The sequence below is a fragment of the Monomorium pharaonis genome, chromosome 2 (genome assembly GCF_013373865.1).
Source record: "Monomorium pharaonis isolate MP-MQ-018 chromosome 2, ASM1337386v2, whole genome shotgun sequence".
In the NCBI taxonomy this organism is placed as follows: Eukaryota; Metazoa; Arthropoda; class Insecta; order Hymenoptera; family Formicidae; genus Monomorium; species Monomorium pharaonis.
This window is the reverse complement of record NC_050468.1, coordinates 11,656,846-11,677,495: the sequence shown is the minus strand read 5'-3', so window position 1 is coordinate 11,677,495 and position 20,650 is coordinate 11,656,846. Positions and strand designations below refer to the sequence as shown.

At 28.1% G+C, this 20,650-nt stretch overlaps 1 protein-coding gene across 5 annotated transcripts in view; it reads right to left on the bottom strand.

Annotated features, from left to right (window-relative positions):
• Positions 1–20,650, bottom strand: part of LOC105836697 (N-acetylgalactosamine kinase) — a 68,196-nt gene that overhangs the window by 47,400 nt on the left and 146 nt on the right. For 2 of the 5 annotated variants that reach the window (XM_036282665.1, XM_012680914.3), the window contains exons 2-9: positions 16,878–17,051; positions 16,441–16,608; positions 14,844–15,051; positions 13,768–13,876; positions 13,072–13,229; positions 6,440–6,580; positions 6,016–6,130; positions 4,844–5,048 (exon numbers count right to left, since the gene is read on the bottom strand). In XM_036282665.1, coding sequence (XP_036138558.1) covers positions 4,844–5,048; positions 6,016–6,130; positions 6,440–6,580; positions 13,072–13,229; positions 13,768–13,876; positions 14,844–15,051; positions 16,441–16,608; positions 16,878–17,047 — 1,274 coding nt within the window. In that variant the 5' untranslated portion in view covers positions 17,048–17,051. Of the gene's footprint in view, positions 1–4,626; positions 4,748–4,843; positions 5,049–6,015; positions 6,131–6,439; positions 6,581–13,071; positions 13,230–13,767; positions 13,877–14,843; positions 15,052–16,440; positions 16,609–16,877; positions 17,052–17,228; positions 17,406–20,650 lie in introns of those variants that run through there. The other 3 variants (XM_036282664.1, XM_036282666.1, XM_012680915.3) reach the window with 3 other exon arrangements.

Genomic DNA, 20,650 nt, shown 5'->3' with positions numbered 1-20,650 from the left:
GAGACGCGTACAATATGTTTCTATAAAGTTTAGGTGTTATAATTAATTAAAACATTTTTTAAACAATTATTTTGCCCGAAAAACTTGAATTTTTAAGGCTACACGTCAAGTGCTAATCGAATATCGACAGGTCTTTTTATTTTAACGTTATTTTCATATAGTTCGGGACGCGTACAATATGTTTCTATAAAGTTTAGGTGTTATAATTAATTAAAACATTTTTTAAACAATTATTTTGCCCGAAAAACTTGAATTTTTAAGGCTACACGTCAAGTGCTAATCGAATATCGACAGGTCTTTTTATTTTAACGTTATTTTCATATAGTTCGGGACGCGTACAATATGTTTCTATAAAGTTTAGGTGTTATAATTAATTAAAACATTTTTTAAACAATTATTTTGCCCAAAAAACTTGAATTTTTAAGGCTACACGTCAAGTGCTAATCGAATATCGACAGATCTATTTATTTTAACGTAATTCTCATATAGTTCGGGACGCGTACAATATGTTTCTATAAAGTTTAGGTGTTATAATTAATTAAAACATTTTTTAAACAATTATTTTGCCCGAAAAACTTGAATTTTTAAGGCTACACGTCAAGTGCTAATCGAATATCGACAGATCTATTTATTTTAACGTAATTCTCATATAGTTAGGGACGCGTACAATATGTTTCTATAGTGTTCAGGTGATCTAATTAATAAAAACATTTTTTAAACAATTATTTTGCCCGAAAAACTTGAATTTTTAAGGCTACACGTCGGGTGCTAATCGAATATCGACAGATCTATTTATTTTAACGTAATTCTCATATAGTTCGGGACGCGTACAATATGTTTCTATAAAGTTTAGGTGTTATAATTAATTAAAACATTTTTTAAACAATTATTTTGCCCGAAAAACTTGAATTTTTAAGGCTACACGTCAAGTGCTAATCGAATATCGACAGATCTATTTATTTTAACGTAATTCTCATATAGTTAGGGACGCGTACAATATGTTTCTATAGTGTTCAGGTGATCTAATTAATAAAAACATTTTTTAAACAATTATTTTGCCCGAAAAACTTGAATTTTTAAGGCTACACGTCGGGTGCTAATCGAATATCGACAGATCTATTTATTTTAACGTAATTCTCATATAGTTCGGGACGCGTACAATATGTTTCTATAAAGTTTAGGTGTTATAATTAATTAAAACATTTTTTAAACAATTATTTTGCCCGAAAAACTTGAATTTTTAAGGCTACACGTCAAGTGCTAATCGAATATCGACAGATCTATTTATTTTAACGTAATTCTCATATAGTTAGTGACGCGTACAATATGTTTCTATAGCGTTCAGGTGATCTAATTAATAAAAACATTTTTTAAACAATTATTTTGCCCGAAAAACTTGAATTTTTAAGGCTACACGTCGGGTGCTAATCGAATATCGACAGATCTATTTATTTTAACGTAATTCTCATATAGTTCGGGACGCGTACAATATGTTTCTATAGAGTTCGGGTGATATAATTAATAAAAACATTTTTTAAACAATTATTTTGCCCGAAAAACTTGAATTTCTAAGGCTACACGTCAAGTGCTAATCGAATATCGACAGATCTATTTATTTTAACGTAATTCTCATATAGTTCGGGACGCGTACAATATGTTTCTATAAAGTTTAGGTGTTATAATTAATTAAAACATTTTTTAAACAATTATTTTGCCCGAAAAACTTGAATTTTTAAGGCTTCACGTCAAGTGCTAATTGAATATCGACAGATCTATTTATTTTAACGTAATTCTCATATAGTTAGGGACGCGTACAATATGTTTCTATAGTGTTCAGGTGATCTAGTTAATAAAAACATTTTTTAAACAATTATTTTGCCCGAAAAACTTGAATTTTTAAGGCTACACGTCAAGTGCTAATCGAATATCGACAGATCTATTTATTTTAACGTTATTTTCATATAGTTCGGGACGTGTGCAATATGTTTCTATAAAGTTTAGGTGTTATAATTAATTAAAACATTTTTTAAACAATTATTTTGCCCAAAAAACTTGAATTTTTAAGGCTACACGTCAAGTGTTAATCGAATATCAACAGATCTATTTATTTTAACGTAATTCTCATATAGTTCGGGACGCGTACAATATGTTTCTATAAAGTTCAGGTGATATAATTAATTAGAACATTTTTTAAACAATTGTTTTGCACGAAAAGCTTGAATTTTTGGGCTAGACCTGAACTGCAAATCGAATATCGACAATTCTATCCATTTCAACACAGTTTTCATATAGTTCTGGACGCGTACAATGGTTTTTTAAAGAGTTACGGTGTTATAATTAATTAAAACATTTTTTAAACAATTATTATGCCCGGAAAACTTGAATTTTGAGGGCTAGACGTTAGATGCTGTTCAAATATCGACAGTTCTATTTATTTTAACGCAGTTCTCATATAGTTCCGGACGCGTACAATAATTTTTTAAAACGTTACGGTGATATAATTAATTAAAACGTTTTTAAACATATTGTGGTCGTATATTCAAAATACGGTGAGATGCTATTTTGTGATTTTGGAAGTTAGCATTTCATTCATAAAAATTTATTTAAAATACGTAATTCAACGGAACTATTGTTGAAACTTATCTAGAACTGTAGAACTATGCTGGATGCAAGTAATTCTGCAGTATTTTTATGAGATGCTAAACTTTGAGATGCTAACTTCACGCACGTTTAATCGGCATCGCGGAAAAGCGACAACAATACTTCGAGAGATGCGAGTATCGATGCCATGCCGTTTTTTAGAAAGGATACTTTAAATATTTGAATCCTTTAACTTATTTGATTTTTTCATTTCACCACTTCCAATTCTTTTTATTTTTCTTTCCATTACCTTTTATGAACACTAAAACTTTCGATCTTTTTATATTTAAATTTAGCTCTTTTTTTCTCAAAATATGATTTGAGAAATCTATTTATAGTTTCTTTCAATTCCTTACGGCCTTTCGTTATTAATACTTTATCATCCGCATATGCTAGTGATCAAATTTTCTCCCTACTTATTACAATTCCTCTGCTTATCCTTCTTTTATATGTTCTTCTATGTTTGCCATGTATTATGTAAATAACGTCGGACTCAGTTGGCACAAGGATGTCTATTTTCGTCGTCTAAAATCCTTCTAATATCTTTTTATCTATTCTAACTACATTTTTCGTTTCCCTGTGAAGTAATTCTCTTCATTAATTGTGTGTTATACCGTATTGTATTATCTTCAATTTATCTTTGTTTATCTTATTAAAAGCCGCGCTCAAATCTGCAACAACGGCACATAACTGTCTTTCTTTTTTCTTTATCGGTTTAGTATGTAATTCATAATAAAGATGTTATCTATTGTACTTCTTTTATTTCTAAATCTTATCTATGTTTTTAGTATTACCTTTTTACTCTTTATATTGTCTTTAAGTTTTATACAGTATCATTGCATATATTTTATACGATGCGTTTTATTCCTCTGTAATTTTTGATATTCTCTCTATCTCCCTTTTTGGCGCTATCACTCTTTCTTTCCATCGTTCTGGTAGTCCGTCTCCACGTCACATTTTTTAATTATTTCTGCTAATCTTCTGACGAACTTTGGGTTTCCGTACATCCCGTACTTTATTATCGACTTTATCTTCTCTTCTTTACTTTCCTTTAACCTGTCGATTTGCTTCTTTACTTCGGCTTTGTTTATTTGGTTATCTTTCAGTTCCGCTTCTTGCTCTTTCTTTCGCGCTTTTGTACACGTGTCTTCTCCATCCAATAGATCCTTAAAATATTTTCTCCATTTTTCTATATATTTATTTCTGTTGTAATTCCCATTTTCTTCTTTCCTTCTTTATTAATATAAGCTCATGCTTGACTTTTCTCTTTTATTCATATAATCTTTTCTTCTACTTTCCCTTGTAGTATTTTTTTCTTCTCTTCACAGACATTTCTATACTCCTTTTTTTTGTAAATATTTTTTTTCTAGTCCTCTTTTCGTCTTCTTAACGCTTTTCTTGCTTGCACTTTTTTATTTGTACAATATTTGTCCCACCATCTACTGTAGTCTATTTTGCACTTTTTAATCAAAATTTTCTTTTTTATGATTGCGCTGTTTACTTTTTGTAATCCCTTTCATTATATCATTAACTTCTTCTTTGTCAAAATTTATTTTTTCAATTTCTATATATTGGGTCTTTCCATCTTCCGTTTATATTCTTCTCTCCCTCCCTTTCTTTGTTTTATAAAAGGTTAGTGTTTCTACATCTATTTTCTCAACTATGCCCTCATAATGACGGATTGTAAATCTTTTACAATTCTTTTGTCATACAATTTTATGAATCTTTTCCTATCGGGGTACTTTTGATAGCATATATTTATAGTTCTTTTAACTATGCAAATAGTTATTTGCATAGTTATTAGTTATTATTATTATAAATATAGTAAACGGATATTTAAAAAAATAGTTACATTTACTGTTATTGTAATTTTATTTTCTGCATTAAAATTTATTTTATTTTTATCTCTCTATATATATATTTTTAAAATTACTATATATATCGTAATTTATCAAATTTTTTCATAATTGGTAAAACTATAAACATAATATTATTATTGCTAACATTATAACAGTAATAACTATAAAAATAATATCTCCTATAATTATTTTATTATACAGTTGTAGTCAGAAACATATCAAACAGTTTTTCTCAGTCTATTTTGTATCTGGCATAACAAAGAATTCAATTTCAATATAATTCAGACTTTCTTACTGTGCACACATTATTAAAGCGTTTTAACTTTGTGCAATAATGTACTTACCCAGCTCCTGTGAGTCGAGCGCCGAATGCACCATAAAACATGGCCTTTTCGACTAGTGCATCCACGCTAGGATGGCTGCACTCATACAATTTATGAAGACTGGCATGACTTTTTGACATCAGGTTGCCTAAATGTTGAAGTTTCTCGTGTTCCACTATGCTGGCTTCTTCGTTTATACGGCAAAACGTGAGCACCCTGCCAGCCTCTGTGATATAAAAGCAGCAATGCAATTAATTGAAGTTTGAATCGAACTCACTATCCATCGTGATAATGAACATCGGTTTTCATAATATAATAATAATTTAATGTACAACATTTAACAGATATTTATAGAGTATTTGACCTTCTGAAGTTGATCTATTACAGTTTTGGTTTCTTGACATTAATTAAAATTTTTTAATAATAACATTAAATGAATTTCATACAGATCAAGCATCAATAATTGTTCTATCTTAGCCCTTCGTATATACACTTATTTTTTAAATCTTCGCACGCGCGCGCGCGCGCACACACACACACACACACACACACACACACTGGATTGTTGCCATCTATTGCAATTTTAAAAGACTAGAACAATAAAGGCGCGCGCTACGCGCGCGCTATTTAGTTTTTTACTTTCTAAAAATAACAATTGCAATAATAATTATATAAATAAATAATTTTATACAAAAAGAAAGGAAAAAGAAATAGAGAGAAAGAGAGAGAGAGAGAGCATACTTACATACATTAATTTATTATCTAATTTTCTTTCTTTTTTAAAAATATTATACACATAAAAAAAGGAAAAGAGAAATACAATATACACAACATACATAAATCTTCTTTAAAGTAATATGATATTGAAACTGAAATGTAACGAAATGTTGTCAGCTCTGACTCTTCTTTTTCTTCTAGTTTCTTTTTCTTTAATTTAAAGCAAAAAATGAGCAGAAAATTCTGGTATATTTGTTTTTTAATGCTTTTTTTATTAATGGGGGTGTTAGCGTCACGTAAATTTAGCACCTTAATTTTGGTATTAATTTTCTTCTAGACTAGAACAGAAAATTAGCAGATAATTAGCAGAAAATTATGTCTGAACTTTTTTGTGGTGGGGGTTCTAGGATCACTGACAAAAATTAAAGTAAGATTTAAACTTTCTTGATTTATAAATAATAAGTGTATTATTTTACCTTGAAAAACGTGCAGAGCTCGTTGCTGCAGCTTGAATGTTTGTGAGCTATTAAAGGAACTGATGAGAGACGTTTTTTTCAATTGTTCATAATCTGTACTAAGACACTTGCAGATCTACGAGAAAAATGTATATTCTATCAATAATGATTTTTTGATTTACCGTTAACGACAAGACACTTGTCCGACTCCAAATCATTTAATATAATAAAATAAAATACATGCAACATTTTTTTTTCATTACTTTTTAGAGCGCGATTATGAAATTTGCTTTATTATGATACTATTTTAATAATTTTTTAGTAATCTGTACTAATATAATCTGTACTATATCTGTACTATTTCAATAATTTTTAGAAATATGTTCTTCATTGAGAAAAAATTATATGGACAAAAAATTTCAGTCGTTTTTTAATTAATGCGTACCTCATCAAGTGTGTACGGTTCTTCATGTAGTTCTGTCATTACTACAGTAACCATCTCATCCAAGTCTAAGGCGAGTCTTTCTTGAATGTCAATTAATCTTTGAACACTTTCCCAATCCATATTTCTTTTCTTAGCTATAATCTAAATACAAAAAAGAGATTGTAATGTTTAGTTCGGGAGAAAGAAAAATATCATGAATAAAATTATGAATAAATAATCGCATATTTTCATAAAATTTTTATTTCTCCTTTTCAAGATCTGCATTTCTTAAATCAAAAAAATATTAAAGAAAACAAATATTTACTTGAAAATACAAAGCCGTTCCGATTTATGAATTGAAAATCAATGAATTATTTCTTACTTACAGTAAATATTTTGTTGGTTTAAGACAATCAGATCTTGCTTCAAGATGAGCATTTCTTAAATAAAAAAATATTAACATAAATATAATAAATATTTACTTGAAAATACACAAAGCTGTTTCGATTTATGAATTGAAAATCAGCAAATTATTTCTTACTTAAGGTAAATATTTCGTTGGTTCAAGAAAATCAGATTTTGCTTCAAGATCGGCATTTTTTAGATTAAATAAATATTAAGCTAAAGATAATAAATATTAACATTCTTGCTTCCAGTGACAGTATATTGATAGTTTTAAAGTGTCATTATTTTTATTTAAGCAAAAATTATCTTAGATTAAATAAATACTTTTTAATTTCGAACAAATGGTTTCTGTGTAAGATACCATTACTTTGGAATTAGAAAATATTAATTTTTATCCAGCAAATAAATTACTTAGTATCGATAAATATGTTTGAACAATATTTACTTAAATGAAAGAAATCATTAGTTTGGTATATTAAAAAATATTTATTTCAATCCAGTAACTACATTACTTAGTATCGATAAATATGTTTAACAAATATTTACTTTTTCTAAAAAAATATTTACTTAAATCAAAGTTTTGGTATTTTAAAACCAGCAATATATTTCTTTGTAATCATTAAATATTTATTTACTGATCACAAAGAAATATATTGTTGGTTTCATAATACCAAAACCTTGGATTTAAGCAAATATCTTCTTAGAAAAAATAAATATTTGTTAAACATATTTATCGATACTAAGTAATGTATTTACTGCATTAAAATAAATATTTTTTAATATACCAAACTAATGATTTCTTTCATTTAAGTAAATATTGTTCAAACATATTTATCGAAACTAACAATAAGTAATTTATTTACTGGATAAAAGTTAATATTTTCTAATTCCAAAGTAATGGTAAATTTGATTCAAGTAAATAATTATTTACCAATTACAAAGAAATATATTCTCAGTTTTCAAATATCAACTTTGGTTCAAATTAACATTATCTCAGATCAAGTAAATGATTTTGTAATTAAATTTTTTGAAAACTAAAGTTTTCATTTTATATATCCCAAATAATCAAGAGACACGGTAGTGTCTCGCGCCAAGTGAACGCATAGCGCGAGACCGCCCCGTGTATTATACGCGAGTACGCGACTTGCGAGCACCTGAGATTACCAGATCTCAATAACGACTAAATCGATCGAGTTCTAACTAAGCTCAATCGAAAGTTTGGGTTTGATTTCTATAAGAAAACTTTTTATTTTTACTCTACGTGCCCTACGAGTGGACATATTTTGACGCAAATACCGAAATTTAAATTTTTCATTTAAGATACGTCATCGTCGTTGATGTCCAGTACATGAATTTAACACTAGAGGGCATTAAGATTTACCTGTGACAGGTCTCTTATAAAGTGTTGATGTATACTATAAGTATATTGATATGATGATAAATCGCTGTTATTCGCTTTGCGAGAGTAAAAAATAAATAAATATTAAGTAATATGTCTATAAATCGTACGATTAATAATAATAATCTCTTATAAGAAAAGTCGTGTAGATCCGAGAAGTGCACGTTTTGTCATCGCTTTTCCACGTAAATGATTGACGGTCGAATCCGCTACGAGTTTCACGGCGATGATATGACAGTTCGTAGTTAATGACGTGCGCGAGGTTAATAGCGAATTATTTGTGTTTCTGTACGTGTATTATATTGCAAAGGAAAATACGGCTGTGCCGAATTTGGAAATTGGTTAACGTACCGTGTGTTATAGAATCAGATAAGTATATTACATAAAATTTCATTTTTTAAAGAAAATAAGTTTTTTGAGATAAGTCAGTACTTTGTGTCATGTTTTATTTTTAGTCATTAAAGAAAAAGAGAAAGAAATATTTTACTTGAAGTTGAACTAAAGAAAGAACAGTTTAGGCAAGTAAAAAGAAAGAGAGAGAAAGAGCATTTGCGAGGAGAACATAGAGACTTTTCCGAAAACGCGGCAATTTATTAAACATACCGCCCGCCTTCGTTCACCAAAGGAAAAAATAATCACCAAAGGGAAAAATAAGAAGGTAGTGTAAGAAAAAGTGAAAATAAAGTAAGTTATGTTACACATGTAAATTATAATTAATTATGTATGCTAGGAAGAGCGTTATTGCCAAATTGAGAGAGAAAGAGAGAGAGAGAGAGAGAGAGAGAGAGAGAGAGAGAGAGAGAGAGAGAGAGAGAGAGAGAGAGAGAGAGAGAGAGAGAGAGAGAGAGAAAGGAAGAGAAGAGAATAATATCGTGTAATATTTATTGTGTATGTACTTATATTTACATATATACGAGTATATGTATGTACGCATATACATATGAGTATCTCTCTTTCTTTCTTAAATAAATTATAATGTATGTTAAAAAGAGTGTTATTGTCAAATTGAGAGAGAAAAAGAGAGAAGTGAATAACATTGTGTAATAATATATATATATGTGTGTGTGTGTGTGTGTGTGTGTGTGTATTCTTAGATGTATGTATGTACATATATAAATATATAAGTATGTATGTACATATATATACATATATATGTATGTGTGTATGTTATACCTCTTTCTTTTTCTTTGTGTAAGTAATGTTTTCTTCTGAATATTATATAATATAATTTTTGTATTCTGAACACTCTGTGTATTGTAAAAATTCGATATTTTCTGCAATTGTCAGCCTATCGCAGAAATTAATTTTTACAACGCTCTGTGTATTGTAAAAATTCAATATTTTCTGCAATTGTCAGCCTATTGCAGAAATTAATTTTTACAACGCTCTGTGTATTGTAAAAATTCGATATTTTTTGCAATTGTCAGCTTATTGTAGAAATTATTTTTTACAACACTCTGTGTATTGTAAAAATTCGATATTTTCTGCAATTGTCAGCCTAATGCAGAAATTATTTTTTACAATCCTCTGTGTATTGTAAAAATTTGATATTTTCTGCAACACTCTGTGTATTGTAAAAATTCGATATTTTCTGCAATTGTCAGCCTATTGCAGAAATTAATTTTTACAACACTCTGTGTATTGTAAAAATTCGATATTTTCTGCAACACTCTGTGAATTGTAAAAATTCGATATTTTCTGCAACACTCTGTGTATTGTAAAAATTCGATATTTTCTGCAACACTCTGTGTATTGTAAAAATTCGATATTTTCTGCAACACTCTGTGTATTGTAAAAATTCGATATTTTCTGCAATTGTCAGCCTATTGCAAAAATTAATTTTTACAACGCTCTGTGTATTGTAAAAATTCAATATTTTTTGCAATTGTCAGCCTATTGCAGAAATTATTTTTTACAACACTCTGTGTATTGTAAAAATTCGATATTTTCTGCAATTGTCAGCCTAATGCAGAAATTATTTTTTACAATCCTCTGTGTATTGTAAAAATTCGATATTTTCTGCAACACTCTGTGTATTGTAAAAATTCGATATTTTCTGCAATTGTCAGCCTATTGCAGAAATTAATTTTTACAACGCTCTGTGTATTGTAAAAATTCGATATTTTCTGCAATTGTCAGCCTATTGTAGAAATTATTTTTTACAACACTCTGTGTATTGTAAAAATTCGATATTTTCTGCAATTGTCAGCCTAATGCAGAAATTATTTTTTACAATCCTCTGTGTATTGTAAAAATTCGATATTTTTTGCAACACTCTGTGTATTGTAAAAATTCGATATTTTCTGCAATTGTCAGCCTATTGCAGAAATTAATTTTTACAACACTCTGTGTATTGTAAAAATTCAATATTTTCTGCAAAAATCAATGTATTGTAAAAATTCGATATTTTCTGCAACACTCTGTGTATTGTAAAAATTCGATATTTTCTGCAACACTCTGTGTATTGTAAAAATTCGATATTTTCTGCAATTGTCAGCCTAATGCAGAAATTATTTTTTACAATCCTCTGTGTATTGTAAAAATTTGATATTTTCTGCAACACTCTGTGTATTGTAAAAATTCGATATTTTCTGCAATTGTCAGCCTATTGCAGAAATTAATTTTTACAACACTCTGTGTATTGTAAAAATTCGATATTTTCTGCAATTGTCAGCCTATTGCAGAAATTAATTTTTACAACACTCTGTGTATTGTAAAAATTCGATATTTTCTGCAACACTCTATGTATTGTAAAAATTCGATATTTTCTGCAACACTCTGTGTATTGTAAAAATTCGATATTTTCTGCAATTGTCAGCCTATTGCAGAAATAAATTTTTACAACACTCTGTGTATTGTAAAAATTCGATATTTTCTGCAATTGTCAGCCTAATGCAGAAATTATTTTTTACAATCCTCTGTGTATTGTAAAAATTCGATATTTTCTGCAACACTCTGTGTATTGTAAAAATTCGATATTTTCTGCAATTGTCAGCCTATTGCAGAAATAAATTTTTACAACACTCTGTGTATTGTAAAAATTCGATATTTTCTGCAACACTCTATGTATTGTAAAAATTCGATATTTTCTGCAACACTCTGTGTATTGTAAAAATTCGATATTTTCTGCAACACTCTGTGTATTGTAAAAATTCGATATTTTCTGCAACACTCTGTGTATTGTAAAAATTCGATATTTTCTGCAATTGTCAGCCTATTGCAGAAATAAATTTTTACAACACTCTGTGTATTGTAAAAATTCGATATTTTCTGCAATTGTCAGCCTAATGCAGAAATTATTTTTTACAATCCTCTGTGTATTGTAAAAATTCGATATTTTCTGCAACACTCTGTGTATTGTAAAAATTCGATATTTTCTGCAATTGTCAGCCTATTGCAGAAATAAATTTTTACAACACTCTGTGTATTGTAAAAATTCGATATTTTCTGCAACACTCTATGTATTGTAAAAATTCGATATTTTCTGCAACACTCTGTGTATTGTAAAAATTCGATATTTTCTGCAACACTCTGTGTATTGTAAAAATTCGATATTTTCTGCAACACTCTGTGTATTGTAAAAATTCGATATTTTCTGCAACACTCTGTGTATTTTAAGTCTTTTTACCAAATATATTTGGCTAATTAATCTCATTGGATTTTTAAATGTGTTTATGTTTTTGATGGGTTATCATTTTTATTATTTTATTTGTACAAATAATTTAAAAAATTTTTTAATAGATTGTATAAGATTTTTCTAAGTCTTTTTTCAAATATACTTGTCTAATTGTATTGATCTTGTCCCATTTTCGAATGCGTTTATGTACTTGACATATTTTCTTTGTAAAATTATTGATGGGTTATCATTTTTTCATTATTTTATTTGTACAAATAATTTCTATATTTTTATTGTTTAACATTAATGGTTTATTGCAATTTAACGATCCGGGCACGCCAAGTTTTTGCTTCACTATAATCCCATTAGTTGATTTTAATCATTCAATTATTTGAATGTCAAGCCCGTTTATTATTAAATATTTTAATAAAAAATTATAATAAATAAATTTTGTATAAATATTATTATAATTGGCGCATTTATTTTATATCATTATTTGCGTAGAGAAGACAATAAGACAATTTACCTAATATAATAGTTTTTTTCTTAGGGGCGCACATACACACACTTGGCGCCTTCTTTTTACCTTTTTTTAAAAAAAGTAATTTTGTTGGGATATTTATTTTCATCAAGTAAATATATATGCTTAAAATATGCAATTATGTACAGATACTTTCGTAAATAAATTGCTTAAGTTAAAGAAATATTTATTAAAATAAAATAAATATTTTGTTATTGAAAGTGAATATTTGCTTGCTTTTAGTATCCCAGTATTAGTAAATTGACTTTCTTGAATTAAAAAAATATTTCTTTTATTCAAGTAATTAAAAAACTAAAATTAAATAAATATTTATTAAAAATTGGCTACTACTTTTAAGTAAATATATTTGCTACATGTAAAAAAATCATTTTACAGTTTTAAGAAAGTATAATTTGATTTAAAATACTGTTTTCTTAATGTGAGTAAGTATTTATTAAGAGTTTAAATTACTTTTACGCAAATAAATATTTCCTTGAAAATAGGAAAATTTGTTAGATTTAAATAAATAATTATTTGATTTAAATGGATTTTAAGTTAATATATTTACATAAATCAAATAAATTTTTTGCGGTGTAATAACAATAATAATAATAATGATAATAATAATAATAATAACAATAATAATAGTTGCAATAAAAATTTCTTTCCTTAGAAAATACAGCATTTATAAAAAATAAAAAAAATACAAATACCTGTGCAGCTAATCGGCATTCCGCAACTCTGAGATTGTAGTCGGCAGTAGAAGCTTTGTTGAGATACGCTTGACTATGGGCTATTACGAATACTGCATTTTCAGGCAATATTACATCAGTCGCACGCAGGGGGTTAAACTCTATCAACTTAGCCGAACCTTTACAAACAAAAGAGTATCGCAAAAAATAAGAGATTGAGATTTAATTTCGTAAACAATTTTGACGAATTTCAACAAATTAGTTTATGAGAGAGAGAGAGAGAGAGAAAGAAAGAGATTTTTTGCATCTAACTTTAATAATCTTTTATAAAATCTTAGAACAAGTAATTAATTTTTAATATCTAATGTATACCAATCACCCTAAAAAATTGTTTGCTGATATAGACAGATTTTTTGATACATAACCAAAATGTACCGTTAATTTTTGTATCTGCTAAAATTTTGGCTGTCACGTACAGAATTTGAAAATTCTCCTTTTATCAGCTAGACTAATTAGGTGCAAAACATATATAATACATATCACAGTATTTGCTAATTATTTATCTATCTCAACTAATTTTTACACGTATATAATTTTTGCGAAACGTCGGCGCAACGCTGTACCAGGACGCGGCATGTATCCGGAAGACCTTTCTATTGGAACCAATTTTTATTAAAGTTGCAAGATTATTTTTTTAAGTAAATAAAAGTCAATTACCTGCTTTTCCAAGGAAAGCAATGGCTTGGTCCATTCCACCACCTTGAGTGCCGATATGTCTCTCTGCTCGAGCACTGTCAACCGCTAATTCATGCTTTGACAATTTACACTGCAGTATACAGGTAGTTTAATAATAAATATATATATGTACGTATGTGTATACACAGTATTATATACATACAACAATAATTTATTTAAAAAAGATAACAATTTTCTATTTTATTTACAAAAAGATTATTTTTATTTTTTTTTAAATTGAACAAATTAATTTTAATTTTTGTACATTTATTTTATATTTCTTCAACAATGTAACATGTAAAATAAAAATTGTTAAAAGATACTATATTTAAAAAATATAAAATTATGATGAAGGGATACTTTTGAAAAAACTGGAAATACGATAGCTTAAAAAACTATTGATTTTTACTTTGACATATATCTATTTTTGATACTTTTATGATAGTATCAAATAGATATATGTCAAAGTAAAAATCAATAGTTTTTTAAGCTATCATTATATATGTATAAGATGTTGACTTTTATGACATTCATATGTGTGTGCAAGATTCATTGAAAAGCATTACTTTTTATTATTTAAGAATAAGAATGACTTTGAGCATACTTTTTATAGAATGTTTCATAGGTTTCATAACCGCAATCCTCTTATAGATTTCGTAACCGCAATTCTTTTTCGATTTTCAGTAAATTGTGAATTATGTTTCTTATACATATCTATCCGAAGAACTTTTGCTAATAATATAATGAAACGGGGAAAAAACTTGTCAAAAATTATGTTACATAAATATTTAAATAAATTCGTAAAAAGAACTTTTATTACAATAAAAAAAAACTTACTTTTAAAAAGATGCATGTCGTAGTAAGTAAACATGTATTTAACACACACACACACATTTTTATTTTAAACATTGTTGAAAATACAAATAATAAATATACAAAACTTGAAATCAATTCGTTGAAAAGTTAAAAAAAATCGTAAAAATAGCCTTGTTTTTGCGCGTCAAAAGGGGAAAAGTTCATTTGACATGTTTAGTGCGTAAAATAAATAATTAAACTACCTGATTAGCATGTACGACCGAAAGGAGTGCGGCTGAAACCAATGCGCTTGAACTGGAAAGACCAGAATTAGGGGGAATATTTCCCCATACCGCCGCCAGAATTCCCATTGGAACAGACTCTGGTGGAATTATATCTAGTGCACCTTTTACACCGCAAAGAAAATATTTGTACCATGTTGGTCCACTTTCGCTATCACTAATACGAGATCTGAAATGTGCGATTAGGCTTCACTTACGTTTAATTCTTTGGCATTAAAATTGTGAAAAGATAGTGACAAGTATATATTAAAAAGTAAAAATTCTTTTTCATAATGATAAAAAAACAATATTGATCTGTGTAGTAGATTTTGATGCCCAATAATAATAATAATTTTCTTTTGAATTTTTTTCAATTTCCAACTCACGCAAACTGCGCGTCCTATATTCATTGGTCTTGAAACTTCAGTTTTACTTGAAGCCGAAATACGTAATGTCAAAAATTCTTTCATTATTATAGCATAAAATCAACCTTTGCTCTCTTTATTTTTTTGTGTATTTTATTTATGTAAAAACATTTCAAACTCTGTAAATTTTGTAATTTAAAATCTCTTCTGATAAAAAAATGTCGGTAATTTGCCTTAGAGTGTTGAAAGTTCATATTATCTTTTTCGGCATTATGATATATGATCGGATGTAAAGAAAGCACGGAAAAAATTTAATTCAAACAAAAACAAAGTAGCGTAAAAGTATGATACAATCATTTTTTTCTGACATTACATGTATCATGAGTCCGTTAATTATTTGTGTACATATCATGAAATAACAATATCGTTTTTCATTTAAATTATTTAAATTAATTTAATTGCGAAAAAAGTTTATCTCAATCAATACGGAACGCATGTAAAAATAAATCCCACATAATTTTAGCATTAGCATCACAATTTAATAATAAGATAATCGTTGTAAGGGATTGACAGTTTTAAATTGTGAAGGGGAGCTATAAGTGCTTGTAAGTTCCTGATACCACAACTGCGATATTATATCTATATGTATTATAGTGCATTACATTATATCCTATATGATGTACGTGTTATACATATATTAGACAGAATGTATATCGCAAGATAGCAAGATAGATTATAGCGAATTTGATTGGAAGAAAATCCTGAAATAACGAAATTTTTGACATTACAGGTTTGACATTTTCTCGAATTGGCTTTGTAAATAAAAATTCTTTTACATGTTTGAACTATATTTCAGAATAAATTATGGAATAACTTAAACTTAAAATTAAAAAAAAATATAAAATTATCGATTTATATAATTTTGTGTAAAATTAATAAATGAATAATGTTGAATTGTTAGAATTAAACTTAGTAACTGATTTAGGAGGACATAAAATGTAACAAATTTTATCAGATCTCGATGTAGCATGTAAGAATATGTTAACGTTAAAGTAGTGTTAAATTAATATTTCGTGATTTATTCTTGTGTATTTTAAATATAAAACTTAAAAGCATTTTTAATTCTGTAAGTTTGGAGAATTTTGTAGATTAAAATATCAGTAATTTCGCTTTAGCTATGAATGAACTTAGATTATAATAAATTACATGCTCACCCTGTATTCTCTAAACTGCATCGAAAATCTTCGTACTTTGGATCTACATTAGTAAGTTGAATCTCATTATTTTTCGATAGTGCCACCGCAATAAGAATATGCTGTTCAATAGCCATTGGACAAACAGAATATCCGCAGTAATCGATGTGCTCGCCTATCAGATTCACTCTGTAACGAAATTGAAATATTTGTGAATGTATTTATCGTTATTAAAATATCTTATACAGAATGTTCACTCAAATTTTGTAATAGAATTTTCTGAGAATTCTTGAATTTTTTTCAAATTTTATTCAAAATTCCTGGTAAGGTTAAAGAATTTTAATGCAGCTTTGAAACATCAAAAAGAAAAGTCACTTAAGTTTTGAATAATAAATTTGAGAAAGTATTAAAAAGAAAAATGTATTAAAGACTTCAATTTATTATTTAAAAAAAATTACCTTCCTGGTACTCGAACAAAAAAGGAAGGTTCTATGTTGTATTTGGAAATAAAATGGGCAGCTAAAGTCTTCAATCTCGGTGAGATATCGGCAGTGGGTGCTAAAATCGGCACATAGTCATCTTCCTCGATGATACGGGTTCTATTAGCTTCACGAGACATTTTTAACATCTACCTATGCAGAAATATAAGAAAACTTCCTAAAACTTTTTCAATTATTAAAAATATCATAGCATTGTTTGCATTATATCTTTTTAAAAATTTTATTATTATTTTTATTGTACGATTAATCTAATAAAATTTTGTTGTTATAATGCGATCAAATGATTTAGTGCATGCTTAAACGTCGTACTTTAGAAATAGCTTTGTTGGTAATTACGATACTGTTTTAAAGCTGAGCAATTATGTGTGCAGGTGTGATGAGTATCGGCTTGTTCATAAATGCGAGAAATGAATGCACAAGCGTCCAAAGGCGAGAGCAATATGGGCAATAGCTGATCTGCACATCGCACACAATATTTGTTATTACCTGTGCATTGAAATGGTCTTTGAGTATTGACAGTGTGACATAGTGAATTGACAGGTGAAACAAGGATCTTTTTGATGCATGTGTAACAAAAAAATTTTTTTGTTAGACAAACTGCACCCTAATGTATATACATACAACATACTCTATAAATTGCAATCAGTGTATTAACATTGATTTGCAGTGGTATACTTATAGCTATAATAATTAGTGAGTATTCACTGTCTTTTAGTGATTTTTACGGTAATTATTTGGTTTAGGGGAGGCAGCTCCAATAACCTTGACATGTTATCAAAATCATCCTTCTGAGTGACCTTTAAAAGATTTTAGCCGGCGCTCGTAATTTGTTAAAAAGTTATTAACAAAAAAAGTTTTATAAATACGACACATAATTATTCAGTATAGGAGTACATCATATGGTTTTGCGACTTTCCACGCGTAGCGAGGTCCACCCCCACCTGCTTATACAGCGAAACGACGTCCACGCCTGTACTTTATTACAAAAGTTTGCGACTTTAGATTTGAAATTGTGGCCAAATAGCAACTTTAAAATGTTTGGTTAGATTAGGAAAAAATATGGGGAGGAGGTGCAGGGGGAGGGGCAGATCCTCTCCCCCGTTCAAACATTTTCTGTACCACACTTTGCATATGAATTAGCAAACATGCAAATCACACATTTCATATATTATTAAGTGATATAAAATATATATATTGTGGAAATTAAGATAGATAACAGTGATTGTACAATTGTGTTACGATTGTATTTAGAATAAATTAGAGTCATAATGTCACTCATTTAAAAAAGCAAAGTAAAATGAATACTTATCGTGATATGCTGATAATAGGTAGAAAAAGAGTGAGAGTGTCGAACAAATTCAGGCGGCTTGGAGAACAGGCTGTTTTTGCAGATGTATGTCGCAATAATCGTAACTTTATATTTTATCAATTTATTTACAAATAATATTGAAATAGTATGCATGTTTCTGTGTAAAATTTTTATTTAAGAACGTTTGACTATTAATCCTACAATTTGATACTGTACAATTTGATGATCCCACACGGAGAGAAACATTCTAGAAAAATTACCGTGCTCGAGACTATAACCTAAGTGTAAACGTGTTTTCTAATGTAAATATATGAATAAAAGAAAAATTACTTGTTATGGACAATTTTAAATAAATGGATCAATTTTTCAAAAAAATCAGGATAAAATTTCTAATTTAGTACAGTAAAATGTATATGAAAAACAATTTTTATTTGATTTTGGCGAAAAATTAATGGTTGCTCATAATTAAATATAAAAGTTTTCTTAAGTTTTATCGTGCTCCTTGTAAATTTTTCTTTTACGCTAAAGAATACTTAAAGATAAGTTCATAAAATTTTTTACTCTGCTGTAAGAACTTTTTATCTTATTTGGTTATCATCGAGTTTCATATCGTGTTGATCATGTATTTAAGTGACAAAAAAACAAATAATATTACGTATTGTGTCATTTGATAGCTTTCGATCAATTAAAGATATATTTCAATAAATATAGTAAATTTCAGTAAATTTTATTTTAATATATGCGATTGATTCCTGGCGGAAAAAATTTCTATGAATGTAAAAATATTTATTAAAAGTAAAAATTTGTAGGAGTTTTTAATGTTTTATATAAATATAAAACTTTTTGTAAAAATTAAAAAAAAAACCACAAATTATAATTACTTTCTCAAATACATAAATCTCTCTGAATATATTTTTTTGCTGAAGATCTCCTATATTAATTTTTTTATATGCTTCACGTTTTTATAACAATACAACGTTGAACAATTCAACAATAATTATTAATCTATCACACATATATATAGCTATAAATATGTCCATAACCATAACCATCGAGTGTTTATAGATCATCACAAAGTGTTAGTTCCCGTAGGGTCTTAAAGTAAAGTAATATCGGCAGCGGTTCACGATTGGATGGGTGACCGTTTTTTCTCGCAAAAGTTTTAAGCAATGCTAGATGTGCCTCTAGTTTATATTAAAAAAGTTTTTATAAGAGGCACGGTAAATTTTACCGTACGTAGTGAGATAATTTATACTTAGTGCTCTGGTCTATTTTTTAGTAAGACATAAATAATAATTTTTATCCTTTACTTTCTAAAAATTAAGCAAATTAAAAGATTTTTTTCTCTTCAAAACAATTGCATTAACATTCTTATAAATGACGGTAATTTTTAACGAATTTTCCATATAAAAATTAGCTAATTTTTCTCTTCGCGTAGAAGTTGATGTGTTTCTATAATAATTATAAAATTAATTTCTGAAATATATTCAACAATAATTATGCAGAGATGATTCTCACTAATACTACAATTACACGGAAATATATTTTAAGCATTCTTTAAAGATTACTGAATATTACATAAATTAAATTTAAAATCAATAATTTCAAAAATTAGATTTACAATTATGACAATGGTTGCATTCGACAAAACAAATCTGAGGTATCTGGAGGCTCTGTTGACACATTTTGTCTTTGTTATTTACTGAAATTGAACAAAGATAGAATGAGGTAAGAAAGCAGTCCAACGTCTCAGATTTGCTTTGTCGAACGCAGTAAATATATCTTATATTACATTTTAAAATTAAAATAATGTTAAATTTTTTTTGCATGCATTCTTATTTGGGAAGACAAATGTATGACGGAACATCTGCCGCTAATTCCGCAATATATTTGTCTATTTTTTGTGCATCAGAGAAAGCTGCGATCGCAGATATCGTGAAAGACTTTATCTTTCGATAAAAATTATAAACATCTTAAAGCTGTTAAAACTTTCTCTCTGTTTTTTTAAATCGAAAATTTGAATAAAGTAAAAGCAGTAATTTTTTTCATTTAATTGCGCGGATAATCAGTTCCTAACATCAAGGTGTAGAAACGCCATTAAAACTTTCGATTGAAAAGAATCTTATAAAAATTTCAACAGATCTCTCTTTAAGAAAGAACTTGTGCGATAAGAATTGCGATAACCGAACTATCATTTCGAACATGTTCAAGAGACGTCGAGCGGATATAGTCTTCATAATACACTGCACACATTGTTAACGCGATTCACAATTTGTAATAGCGCGTGCGCACGATTATTTGCGGGCTATAGCGGCGCCGGTTATCGTGTCAGCTGTTCGTTTGTACACGAAAGGAGCTACGTGGCGACAGGATTATAATAAAGCGTCCCGGAGGATTGTGTGAAAAACCTTTGACAGAGAAG